A 14,070-nucleotide genomic window follows, 5' to 3' on the forward strand; every position below is an offset into this window, starting at 1 on the left:
CAGGCTGCAAGTTCGGCTCTTGCAGACGAGAACACTGAAGAGGGATGGGGAGCGTGCGAAGCAGTGGGGGCCATCACGAGGCGGGAGGATGGATGGGTGGATGGACGGATGGATGGATGTCAGCGGGGAGCAGGAGCCCGCCGTCCGGATGCTGAGGCTGGGTACAGCGAGCGCGTGTGTTGCGGGAAGGGGGGCTCGCTGCAGAGCCCACCCAGCCCATTGGCTTGCGAGCCGTGACAGGCAGGCAGCTCCCTCCCCGCGAGCGCTGCCTGTGTGGATGCGAGCAATGTGCGCAAAGTGCCTTTGCATTAGCCGGTGAGTGCCGTAGCGCCGGGCGCTCACTCGCAGAGGTGCTGGGACAACCGAGGTGGCCCTGTCCCGTGCCTGGTGGCCCTGCCGGACCATGGCATGGGCACAGGGGGACCTGACATCCTCGCTCTCCATCATCATCGCTTTGGCTGCCTGCCTCTCTGCCACCACCAGCGAAGGTAGGAACCGGGGTGGCCCTGGAACGACAGGGCAGTGTTGGGGGGACCCGCAGGATCACTGCGGCTGTTTAGATGTGTCCGCATGGGCTTCACTTCTCTATTCCCAGGGGAGCACAGCTCCAGGTTCCTGCCTGCCTGAGTTTGCTGATCCTGGAGCTTTTGCACCAGAGGCTAAACTTCGGAGCTGGGCAGGAGGACTTGATTTCTGCAGCAGTGCCTGCCAGCTCTGCCTGGCCTCCCTGCAAGGGCTCTGCTGCAGCGTACAAGGGTGGCTGCAGAGGGGACAGGGACACAGGCACCAGCTCAGCCATGGCAATCCCCATCACCAGAGCTGGCAGCAGCACAGGGCTATGCTTGCTGGATGGAGCAAATGGGTGGGCACGGAAGGATGTGGGGACCTGGGAGGGCAATTTGGTGGGAAACTTGTCATGAAGGGAAGGGCTGGAAACTTCTGAAGTGGAAAGCAGGGATGCAGCCAGGGACCCTCTCCTGACAGCTCGGTGTCAGCCGCATTAGGCCTGCTCTCTCTGCCTGGCCACGCTGCCCTGCTGTGGCTGCGCTCACCTCCTTGGCAGTGCCACCCTGCTCCGGTGTCCCCCCTTGGCTTTGGGAGTGCTGCTCCCGCTGCCTGACACCCACCCGCTCGCCTGCCTCCTCCTGCACTGGCAGTGGCAGCACGGCTGCTTCCCGGCTCTGCTGATCATCATCAACCCGGAGATCTGCCGTTCCTGCTCCCAAACGTGTCCTTGGCACTGTAGCATCCTTCCTTCCTCCCTTCTGCTACACCTGAGAGCCACAGCCAGCACAGCACATCCCTCCACAGTGAGCCCCCGTGCTGGTGTCCCTACCCGGTGATGGCAGTGGCATCCCTCCCTTCTCCTGCCTCTGCATCCCTGCCATCCTTCCGGCATGCTGAGGCCCACGGACTGGCACTGCGGTGCCTCACACACTTTGCACACCCGCTGGGCCAGGTCGTTGTGCCTGCTGCCATCTCCCAACACCCACCCATACCTCCCCTCCCACCAGTCTTCCCCACCTGTATTATCCATTTCCAGCTATTCTGGTTCTAACCCTGTTTTCTGCCCGCTGTCCGCTTCCTGGCACTCCTCCTGTTCCTTTCTTCACTGCTTTCCTGCCCTTGAGGGGGATTCACTGGTGTCTCACTGCTGAGGATGGGCTGTGTGGGTGCTGGATGGGACCCCAGCACCCTGACACCCCAGCCCTTGCTCGCCCTGCGCCCAGGGCAGGGTGCAGTGCAGGACGCTGCCTGCGCTGCCGGCGGCTCTTGGTGCTGCAGCCCTATAAAGCCAAGCAGCTCTGCCTGAGCTTGGGTAACCCTGGGCATGGACAAGTAAGGCTGAGGCCTCTTCGCTTTCCTCTGTGGAGGCTGCTGCAGTGGGTTTTATGGTGTCTGTATGGACAAGCCAGGCCTGGAGCGCAGTTTGCCTCTCCCCAGCTGGGAAAGACCTCAGTTTCCCGCAAGACTTTTTGGAAAGGAAAGCTAATCTCAATAACAGCCTTGGTCAGGGGGATATGTGGGGCTGGGGATAAGCTGGGGTCTGGGGAAGACAAAGCAGGCAGGACATAGGTTAGACCAGGTAGAAGGTGCTGGGTGGCATCAGGACAAAGTGTGAGATCCTGCAGAAAGCTGGTGGTGGCCCCGTCCGCCGCTCGCAAGGATGGTCGTGTCTCCAAGGGTACCGGAGCTGGTCAGTGCCAGCCATGCCCTGCAATCTGGGCAGTGGAGCTGGGGATGTGGCTGCAGGTTCCTGTCAGCACCCAGCACCCTAGGGTGCTGAGATGCGCTGGTGGCACTGTCCATGCTGTGCCAGTTGTTGAGCGCCCTGGCATGGGGATGGGACTAGACACATGGAGAGATGCTGCAAAGTGCAGCACAGCCCTGGTGCCTCCTGCGCCCTGGTTGTGCTGGGCTTTGCTATCCCATCTCTGCAGCCTGTGGCTCAGCACGAGGGGGTAGCCATGGTGCACAAAGGTGTCCAGCACTGCCGACCATGACCTCTGCCCGCTGCCACAGCCGCAGTGCACCTCCGGACACGCCACCCAGCAACCCTGGTGCTCATTTAAGGGCTGCAGGGCAGAAAATTGCAGCCACAAAGCAAATTTAAGACTGGTGTGCGCTGCACTCTGCATGTGCATATTGAGAGGCAATTGGTATATAAAGACATGTATCAACCTGAAGGAACGGCTTTAGTCTGGTTTTATTCGCCTTCCAAGAGCTTCCAGTGCCTTTCTCTTTGCTGAAAGATTTGTTCCAAGAAGTTTCAAGCTTATATTTTTTATTATGTAATTATATAGAATTATATAATTATATATATAATTATATAATTATATATAAATAATATGGTCTATATGTTATTACATATTTTTCATTCCTTTCAGTCTTGCATACAGTGGGTGCCCTGGAAATGGGAGGAAAAGGGAATCTCTATTCTGTGGTAAATCCCCACATTTTGTCATGGCAGCCATTGCAAAGCGCTTTGAAAACCAAAACCCAGATTCTTCTTCATACATGGGCGAAAATTTGCAGGATGTGAGAGTTTTCCATTTGGATCACTGAAGAAAAAAGAATTCTGAAATTGTTAAATTGTTTTAGAGCAGGGAAGTAGAAAAGTTATTTTCAATAATATGAAGATAGTGTGATAGACTAAAATATTTACACTATTACACGCTGCGTTGCACTGGCAAAAAATATCAAAGCAGATATTTTATATGACACCAGCAACCGAAGTTAAATAATAAAATGTGAAATATCTTTGTTGTATGTAAAGAAAATCAGATGAGCAGAAATTGCCACATTTGAGGCTTGGGCGAGGGGTGACAAAATCTGATTTTCTGCCAGAAAATGGCACTTGGAATGCTGCTGCTGGGTTCTGCTTACTCCCAAGTGATGGCTCTGGCTCAGCTCTGCTCACCATCAGTGAGGTGGGTGACCTTCTTCCCCATCACAGCACAGACCCCATGGCCTATGCGTGAGCTTGGCGGTACCTCGGTGGGGATCATGGTGCGGCAGGGAAGGGGGACCCAGGGACCCCTCCTGCAGCATTTCAGGGCACGTCAGGATGGCCGAGGAAGACAGCAGGTGATGGGGATAGGGTGATGTACAGGGACTGCACTGGGGAGTATGCAGTGCTGATGACAGAGGGATGCTCGCCTTATCCCTGCACCATGGGGTCAGTGATGGCGACGTTTTATTCCTCCCTGCAACAGGGATGGCATGTGGGAGAACACCAGGATCCTTGGGAAAACCCAGCAGCTGAAACAGGGGCCAGAGGAAGGGTTTGTGGCGATCTCCCCTGCTAATCTCTTGATTGTAATCTCATTAATTGCCCCTCTGCTCAAACAGAAAAAGAGGTAAAAACTCATCTCCGCATTTATTCAGCACTACTTTTGTACCCCTTCAATGCCGAAGTCGGGGCTGCGAGAGAAGCAAAGCTCTGAAAAGGAGAGGAAATAGCTTTTTCAGTTGTAAAAAGGCTGTGAGGATGCCGTGTTTCTCCGTAAGAATAGGAAACAAGAGGTTTTAGGTACACAGACTTTTGGTGATGGGGGCATAGGGAAACATTAGTTTAAAACGGAGAGTTGATTTGAACTACATTTGCAGAAAAAAAAGAATAATCATTTTGGGGTGTGTAATATGTTGATTACTCCCAAAATGCTGATATAAAGCAAACACTTGCAGGATTTTAGGTAGGATCATGGGGCTATGTTTCTGATCTTTCTTTCTCATCTTCATTTCCATTCGTCTTATGTTAATAGCTTCTTATATTAAAACTTCTGGAAAATCTAACCCCCAAATTCTCAGAAAAATAACACAACAGGGCACAAATTGCACTTACTCTGTGGGCTTTTTATTCACTCTCTTTGAATTCTTGTTTTCTGAAATTGTGAGGGATTTATTTACAGTGAAAAGAAATGGGCACCATTTTGGTGATGGTGGAAATAGATCTGATGGATCCAAATTTACATGCAACTGAAAACCCAATGAATTACTACAGGGACAAAGGAATTCCCTATTTTTCAAAACTGCTGAGAAATGGTTAGAAAAAAATATTTTACCCAAAAGGAAAGCACAAAAACCAAAACCAACAAAAAATAACGAACCCCAGACCCAAAAGAGGCTCAGACAGGGAGGGAGGTTGAGCTGCTTGTCCCATGCATCTCGCTGGGGTCGGCATGTGTGGGTCCTGGTGAGTAACGCTCTGGGAGCACTGATTTCATCAAGACATCCCGACACCTCTGCTCATTGTTTCGGTCAGGTCCTGCGTTTCATACATCCGTGCTTGCCTCGCTGGCAGCCTCCGGTGCTGCCTTTATCTCCAGGGGCAAATCCATTCATGTGATAACTCTATTCATACCCTGACAGTTTTTGATAGTTCGGTCTCCTTACCCCAGCGTGTCTGCATGAACAACATTCAGAATTATTCCTCTGTCACAGAGAAACGATTAACCCATTCGGCCGTGGCAGTTCAAAAGTGAGCGGAGGGATCATGCAGTCGTTTTTCCTTCAAAAAGAAACAAAATTCCCCATGTCCTGCCTGTGTAGGTGTGCGGTTCTTAGGGTCACAAATAACAACATAAAGGATATAAGTCCTTTATGGATCAGGTCCAGCCACGCCAGTAAAGCCTAATGAACTATGTTTGGGCCAGGGATACCATCGAGAAATCTATTCAATATTTATCGGAAGACATGGGCAAAGGCAGACCCATCCCTGTCTTCCGTAATCCGTTCCAATGGCTCATCAGCCTCAGCCTTAAAAAACTGGACCTCTCTTTTCCCTAATACAAATTTGCCTGGCTTCACCTTCCAGCCATTTGTTCTTGTTAGGCATTTCTTGCTAGATTAATAAGCCCGTATTTTTCTGCTGTGAAAGCATGCTGAGTGCAACCGGGTGCCTTGCACCCCTCATGGGCACAGGCAAAATTGGGCTTGCAGATTCCCTTCTCATATTTTTTTTGCCTCCAGCCCTGGTACCATGGTTATGCCTGTGTTATCTTCTGCTCTATCATCTCCAGTTTCTCCTACTTAAAATGCCTTAAACACGTAAGTGAGTGGCTGCAGCTGGATAGACCATCTTGATCCCAGCAACAAGGGCATGCACAAGTCCCTGGATCCTTCCTTGGCTGAAATACCTTTTGTGTTAGGTACCTCCCATGCAATTTTTAAAGACTCTCATTATATTTCCTTACTGGTGGCATGAGACATTCAGACCTTCCCTTCAAATGTTTTTACTATTGGTATTTTTGTCTGTGAAAATGTTCCATTTTTGAAAGCTATTTTTTAAGAGAACAAAGTAAAGCAAAAGCCTTTAAAAAAAAATTAACTTGCTTTAAAAATGTCACCACGGTACAAAGAGCTAAGCGTGGTTTAGGGTGGCCGACTGATATGAGAGCAAAAGATGTGTCCTCAGAGAAATCAGGGAAAAAGCATCCGGCAGCCTTATGGCAGAAAAAAAAAATGCCATCCAAAGCCCCTTCAGATAATCCAGATAAGTGGGTACATTTGCAAAAATCCACATTTCACTATTGAATCCTTTGGAGAGGATAAAACTCAAACCTTTGCCAGGACTGCTGGGATGCAGGGGTGAGTGGGAAGGGCAAGGTGTCTTTATGGTTTGTCCAGCTAATGGGCTCACAGGCTTTTCTCTAGGCACAGATCTCCAGAACCAGGTCCACCTGAGGACACCGGAGAGTCTGATTTTGGGTAAGAAATCTGCAAAATCGCAAACAGGCTGGAGATAACTGAGCAGGCAGGCGGCTTACAGGTGGGGAGTGAAAGCACTGGGGTGCTCTGGGATAAAGACCTGGGATGGTATTAGAGTCTTGCCTGGTGTGGGCTTCGACTCCCAGAACGCTCAGCAGAAGTCAAAAACTTCAGTGTCTAAAGCTGAAAACGCATTTGTGTCTATTTTCCTATACCAAAGAGATGTGAGCAAAGAGATGAGGGAGTCAGGACTGGTGTGAGGACACCGGCACAAACCCCTCCGAAGAGGGCTCCCATTTCTCCAAGTCTGTAACACACAGGTTTTGTTTACCACAAACAGAAGAGGTATATTTTGTGTTAGAAAACTCTCCTGTGTAATTTTAAGAACTGTAACTGTATTGTTGGCATGAGATGTTCAGCCTGTCCCTGAACCTGGGGCTTGGTGGAAAGTGGGAAGTCCTGGTGCAGGTGCAAGGTCCATTATCTGTTCTTTGAGCTTCTGGGTTTGGGGACACTGGTCAGGGGTGCAAGAAGTAATCCTTTCATGGTGTGTGGGATGACGGATTAGCTCTCGCAGGGTTTTAGCCTGACAAGATGCCAAGGGGTAGCTGTGCAAGGCGCAGGCTCCTCTCTGCTGATGGATGTGTCCCTGTTGTCTTGCTGTCCCTTAGGCTGGGGACATTGTGGTGGAAGGGACATGCATGACTCCTTGAAGGCCAAATCCAGACCTGGGGACACCAGGTCTGCAAATCCCTCCTACAGGGCTCCAGGGACCCTTCAGCTGCCTCGGTGCTCCCCACTGCCTGCCCCCTCCCTAGCCTCGTGTGGTCCTGCTCCTTCCCCTGCTCACATTGGATGTTTCCATGGAATCTCTTGCCTCCCTGACCTTTCTCACCCCCCCATCCCTAGAGCCTTCCCACCTCCTCCACTGGTTTCTGCCCTGAATTACAACAAGCCCAGCCACCCCTTGAGCCCAAAATATCTCTTCCCCCACCAGCACCAGCTCCTGGACTAGGGATGTGGAAGCGTGTGCTCACCTCTTGCTCCAGGCCTCAAGTCTGGCCCCGAACACCCCATCCCTGAGCCCTGGGACAGCCTGTGGATTCTTTTAACATTTCCAGTCAGTTATTTATGTCCAGCTCTCACCACGCACTGTCTGCACCGAAACATGCGTGTGCCACAACGGGGAATGCACATCAGTGCTGTAACACCCTGCCCAGCAGTGGTACTGTCTGTGCTTCAATTTGGGGTGCCTTAGCCAGCGTGCCCAATTCGCCTTGGCTGTCTCACTGTACAAGAGCATCAGAAGTCTCAAACCGAGTAGGAAATATGAGCATTTTACCTCTATATTTTCTCACCTATATTTCTGTGAGGGAACATTTTTTTGTTGTTTGGCTTTTGATGTGTTTTTCTGGGGAGAAAAAACGCTGCCCTGTAATTTCAAGGTTTTTACCCTTGGAAATGCTTTATTCAGAGTGTTTTGTTTTGTTTCATTTTTTACAATATTTCATGACACGTTGGTTGTACCACAGGTTATGCTCTTGTGCTGCACATTATTTTACATGATATCATGCAGGGTCTGGAAGGATTGGGTTGATAATTTTATTTTTAAAACCTGAACTGCATTTTTTTGTTAGCACTGATTGAACAAACAAGCTTTCTTCCTACATCAAAGTATCTTCTGCTCCCGGTATACTGAAAAGGGGTGACCCTCTGGGCAGTCCTTATGGGCTTTAGCGCTCCTGATGCATTACAAAACAATATAAAATTAAATACAGAAAGTTCACAGCAACAATCTGGAGGTCTGAGAAGAAATCCTGGAATGGGAATTAGGGCACGTCCAAAAAGCAGCACTGTTTTTGTCACGGCAATTGTTTGAAAATATTTCTTTTGAATATTTTTCTTCTTTCCAGTCTAGTACTTCCAGAAATGTGGAAATCCCACATTCCTGCCGGATTTGGTGACATCTTTTATATCTACTCGCAATGCTTTTCTAAATTCCTCTCTGGGCAGCTAAGGCACCATCCCCGCTGTGTCCTCAGTACGTGCAGCCCGACAAAGCCTGCCTCCATCCGGCTGAGTGCTGGGGTGCAGCAACCCACTGCCATGGTGCCGACCTGCATCCATGGGGCACATCCCCTGCACACAGCTCCGGAATGGGAAGTGCTGACCTGCCCTCCAGGCTTGCTGCTTTTACCTCGAAGCCCCGTGTGCTGGTGAATAAATGACTGTTTTTCTTTCTTTAAAGATAAATACTTGTCCTGGGGAGGGGGAAGCTGAAAGCAGAACATCCCGTCCTGTCCCCTGTGATGCTCCGAGGCCAGTAAGACACAGCTTTGTTGCTTGGCTTTGCCTCCCGAGTTGGAAAGGTCGTGGTTAGCTATTCAGCATGCCCCTGGATTAAATGGTGGGACACAAACAACTGACCCACCCTGGCCCCACCTGCCCCTTCAAAGTCCTGTCTGAGCTGATGGGAAACGAACGCCACTGGCTCTTGTCCCCCTCCTCTCAGCGAGCCTTTCCCTGCCCCTTTCCCATACCCAGACTCTCTTCCTGCTGCAGATAACCTCTTCCCCGTGCCATTCCCTACTGAGTGGGGCTGGGGCTGTGGGGCCAGTGTGGGGTGTGCAGACCCTGCGTGAGGCTGCAGGGGCTGAGCCTGACAGTCTTTGAGTTGCAGGGAGCAGGAGTGCCCAACTGTGCTGATAAGAGTTTAATTATCGATGCAAAAAGCGTTGTTGCACGGGGGGAGCCTTGCTGTGAATCTTGGGAGGCCTTTGAAGTTGTGATGGAGAGGAACTGAAGCCCAAGGGAACAGGGCTGCTCCCACTGACCCTTTCTCCCCACGCCTGAGCTACAAAGCCCCTGCCTGGGAGGGAGACAACAGAGTAATTAGAGTGAGGACCGCAGTGGGTTAACAATTAGTGAAGGTGCTCAGAGCCCTGTTTGGTCCCCCACTGCTCTCTGGAGGCTGGGGCTCAGCACATCCCCACCCTGTGTTACCCCAGGCTTGTTCCACCACCCCACCACACACCCGTGGCCAGGCTGAGGGTCCACAAGCTCCAATGGGCTGGGCAGCTGTGGATCCCACAGGACTGTTCCTGAGCCTGGGATGCTTGGATGTGGGACCCCACGGTGCCTGTTTGTAGGGATGTCATACATCCCTGCAGGAGCTGTGGCCACCGGAGCAAGTTGTTGGGAGAGGTTTCTGACTGCTCAATTTCATAGATACGTTGCAAGAGATACATGGACCCGGACAAAACACACACCTTCTGCATGCTTGTCCCTGCCGTGGCTTCCTCACTCATCTTGAGCGGTGTTTGAATTTGGTAGATATGGGTATGGATAGGCATAAGGATATGGAAATTATAGATATATACATATAGATATAGATACAGATATAGATATAGATTAGATATAGCTATCTATATCTAATATGGAGATACAGATAGATGATACAGATATATAGATATACATGTAGATGATATAGATAGATTTAGATATAGATGTAGCTATAGAAGTAGAGGTAGATTAGATGATACAGATACAGATACAGATACAGATATAGATATATAGATATAAAAAATATGTAGCTATAAATAAATTATACATATACATCATATACATACACATACACCTAGTCTTCAACTCCTGTGTAATCTGCATCTATGAGACTGCAATATCTCATAGGTGTAATGCAACATCTCAGTGTAATGCAACATTACATGATGCAACTTTATAAAGGAGCAAGTAGGTCTGCCTTGCATGAGACACCCTCTCAAGACCCCAGTTGGTGCTGGGGAAGTGACCTGCTCTCTCCTAGGTGCTTCCATTTGAACGGGCAATCGGGCTTGACAGCTCCTGAACCAGTGCGAGAATTGCCCCTGACACCTCCTGGTGTTTTGGCTCAATACAGCAAGTCAAGGCCAAGGCACAGAATAGGGAAAATGCAAAATGGCGCTCAGGAAAACAAAATGGAGCTCGCAGTTTGAGACTGATCCATGCAGACAGTCCATAACATCAAACAGAATTGCCCAGCTGTAGGACATAGGTCTCCCAAACTGGCACGTTTTCTGAGAGACATTCCAGCTGAAAGCCGTCCTTTGTGGCAGCCTTGCTCGCCCTCCGGCTCTTTCTGAGCATCGCCTCCGGACATGGGACATCACCTGCAACGGGCTGGATGAGGCCCTTGTCACATGCGATGCAGTGTGTTCCCTTTGGCACTGGTCTGTAGCCTTTTCCTGGAATGGATGGTTGGATTTAAGGAGAATATTGGTCTCCCCATACCTCAGCACAGTGTGCAATAGCGCTGCTAGTTAGATGCTCAGATCCACAGAAGCAAGCGCTACACCAGGAGTTAACACAAAAGCTCTTGGGCACACTATGCCTTTGTATTTGTACAATGCCCACTGCAGTGGTCTTAATGCACAGGGCTGCCACGCACTTGGCTGAAACGCTGAGGAATAAAAGAAATAACTTCACCCTCTTTCTGCAACGAGGCACGAGCAATCTGCTCTGCAAGCCCGTTGCAGGAAGTGCAAGCTTGTGCACCAAAGCACCCACAAGGAGCCAGCTCCATCATCTATATGAGGTTGGGTAGCAACCATACGGCCTGCAAGGTGATATGGGGTGTTCCAAGCTGGCTCCAGGTCCCACACAGTGCAGCACAGACAAGCCTAGGGTACATCCCACCATGGATCCCTGCTCCTTGTGCTGCCTGGAGAGCAGCTGCCTCCATTGCTGAGCATCTCGGCGTGGGAAAGAGGGTGCAGCGACCACAGCGGGGGGGAGAAGGGGTCTGCAAAAGCAGTCTGCTCCCTGCAGCCTGCCTGCTGAGGGTCACTGGGACCGTGCTCCTGCTCTATGAACAGGGAACTCCCGAGCCTGGGCTCCTGCTGGGCGAATTACCCAGGGAAAATAGGCAGAAAATCTTCAGATTAACAATAACAAATAAAAATGGATTTGAGATCTCCGAGGTAATTACTCCGTGCTGAGGGCAAGGGGCCTCTTTAGCAGTGGGAGCAGCACCATGCAGGGAGTGGAGGGGCTCGGCCTGCTGTTGGGCCAATGGAGTCACACAAGAAACCCTGGAAATTCTTTCAAATTGTTCTGCTAACATTAATAAATGCCTCAAAAGCTCCTAATCTGCTCTGTTAGGAGCATGACGTCCGGGTGTTTCACAGCCAGCTCACGTCTCTGCTCCTCTCTCCCTCCACCTCTCCTTCCCTGCCTGGTAATAGCAAATGAGAGTGGCACCCGTTCCTCTGGCTGCTGGGACCAGCATCACGCTGAGCCCAGCCTCTGCCAGGGCTGGAGGCACTGTCCCAATATGCCCCATCCCCAGCATGACAAGCCAGTGCCTTGCTCCAAGACCACCATCCATTTGGAGCCCGGAGACCAGCTGAGACCTGGTACTGCAGCAGGGATGCAGCCGAGCTGCATCAAGGTCCAGTGCGATGCTTTTCGAGGGTGAGGAAGGGCAGTGAGCATGGAGGCAGCATCCAAAGTGGGCTTGAACTTACTGGGTGGCTACAGGGCCTTTGCTGGGGAAGGCTGGAGGCACTGGAGATCTTGGAGGGAGCCTGGTTCTGATGAGGGGTGATGAGACAGGGGCACGTTGGTGTCAGTGCCTGCTGCACTCACTCCCAAGGGTCAGGGCACCTTGTTGGCACCCTCTCCCAAGCCTCCATCCCTCTGGATCTAATACCCTGGAGCTGGGGTTTGGGCTTGGCCTCCTTCCCTGGGTGCTGAACAAGCCAGGAGTTATCAGAAGTGGCAAGGCTCTGCTCTGCCTGATGCTGTGGGATCTGGGTTTGGGGCTCGTGGGCAGTAGATGACACTCAGCAGCAACTCACCCTGTGCATGCAGCAGTGCTGTGGCATCCTGCTTTCCACCCTGCTGCTGACACTGCACGGGTTTGCACAGGGAGCTCCTGAGCTCATTCAAAGGCATCCTCACCTCTCCCCCTGCAGAAGCTGCTCCCCTTTCCTTGCAGATTTGCCTGTGCCTCCTCGTTAAGCTGGTCTCCTGGTGGTGGCAGGGCTTTTGAAGGATTGGCTTTGATGGAGCCTGTCCCCCACTGCCTGGCCTCTCCAGTGGGGTGGCAGCCAGGACCATGGGGGGTCACTTTGTGCTGGAGCCGGGCACCGAGGTACATAATTACAGTGGCTGCTGGAGTGCAGACTTCAAACCAGTGATGCTGGGAGGGATGTGAACCTAAAGGGCTTGGCGGAGCCTCTGGAGAAGTGTCCAAGTGAGGAATGATGCTCTGGTTGCATCAGTGTTGATCCAGGGTGGGACTGGTGGACAACCTAATGCTTAGAGTTTGTATTCCCAGCTCCCCCTTGCTTTGTATCCCCTCTGCCCTGCCCTGCATTCCCTCTGACCTGCTGTTTGCACCCCCCTCTCCTCCAAAAGGATGCATTGCTCTCAGTCCTATGGCCAGGTCTGATACAGACACACCTCAATTATACCCCAAACCAACAGCTTTGGGGAGCATCATTTATTGCCATCTCCTTGCTCCACATCTGCCTCAGCTGCAGTGAAACAGGTCCCTGGCAGCAGCCCCATGGATTGATGGGCACAGGAACAATCAGGCAAGTGGGGTGCAAGGAGGGGTTGTTTGTGGTGGCTCAGTTCCTCGCCCCTCGGGGATGGGGAGAAAGCTTTCTAATGCAGCATTTTGCTCCTGTGTTTTCCAGTGAACTTGCTAGACACGTCAACAATCCCGGGGGACTGGGGCTGGATGACTTATCCCTCGCATGGGGTAAGTATGAAGCGGCTGTTGGCACATGGGGGATGGGTCACCACGGGTCCCCCGGTACCTAGGTCAGTGCCGATGGGGCAAAGAGATCACATCCAATGGGAAGATGTCAGCCTGAAAGACCAGTGGGATGCGGCTGGTTTGGAAATGCCATTTAGCTGTCCATGTCCCCTGGCAGTGACCAGGTTGTCACCAGGTCCTGAGCAAAGAGGGAACTCAAGAGTTGGGTCACCCCATGGGCACTTACACTGAGAAGCATCTGATTCCTTGTTGCACCAGGGGAGCATCAGGAGGAACAGCCCAAAATGTCTGGGAAACTCTCAACAACCTGTAATCAGAGGAGTTTGCTGTGGGAACTGGGCAAGAGAGGCAGGGATGTGGATGGTTTCTTAAGGGGAATGGGGATGTAAATGCACAGCCCTGCAGCGTGGCCAGGAGGGATGTAGGGGTAATGACCCCCACCTGAACCTGCCATCTCTACTGGCTGGATCATCTCTGCATGCTCCCTTCACTTGCATTGCCACGTCCACCTTTTCCTGCCACAGCAGTTTTCTCGAAATGGTGAGTTTCAGATGGCAGCACTGACCTGGCTGTAAAGATTTTGCTCATTCATTTAGTGAACAGGAACAATCCCATAATAAACACACACAGGACCAACTGCGAGGCAGAGTGGGGCTTACCGCAATGCACAAAATGTGCCAAACTGGGGTGCCTACCTGGCTTTTGCTGCTGTGCTGGTTTTTCATGTCCACTCTTTTTCATCCCCTCTCTGAACTAAATGGTCCTAATCTTTTCAATTCCACCTCCTACAGAAATCTTCCCAGGCCTCTACTCATTTTCATTGATCTGTTGCTTGAGACTTTCAGTCCCCACGCTGTTCGAGCAGGAGTGGTCAGAACTGTGAATTCATAATAGTAACAACGATTGGATTCATATCAGACATTATTATATATGTAAATATATTAAATCATTAACTCAGCTCTAATTTTAGCAGTTAGCTGTTGCAATGACTATGCTGGAAATGTAATAGATTCAGAGGTACAAGGTCAGAGGGGACCACAGAACTAATATGATGTGATCTCCTGCATAAATACAGG

General features: G+C 50.9%; 1 protein-coding gene across 1 annotated transcript in view; it reads left to right on the forward strand.

Moving 5' to 3' along the window:
• Window positions 1-267: 267 nt before the first annotated feature.
• Window positions 268-14,070, forward strand: part of EPHA8 (EPH receptor A8) — a 47,520-nt gene continuing 33,717 nt past the window's right edge. Inside the window, exons 1-2 of the mRNA XM_030507664.1 lie at window positions 268-488; window positions 12,912-12,976. Coding sequence (XP_030363524.1) covers window positions 404-488; window positions 12,912-12,976 — 150 coding nt within the window. The 5' untranslated portion in view covers window positions 268-403. The remainder of the gene's footprint in view (window positions 489-12,911; window positions 12,977-14,070) is intronic.

Source organism: Strigops habroptila, chromosome 16 (assembly GCF_004027225.2).
Source record: "Strigops habroptila isolate Jane chromosome 16, bStrHab1.2.pri, whole genome shotgun sequence".
NCBI classification, from domain to species: Eukaryota; Metazoa; Chordata; class Aves; order Psittaciformes; family Psittacidae; genus Strigops; species Strigops habroptila.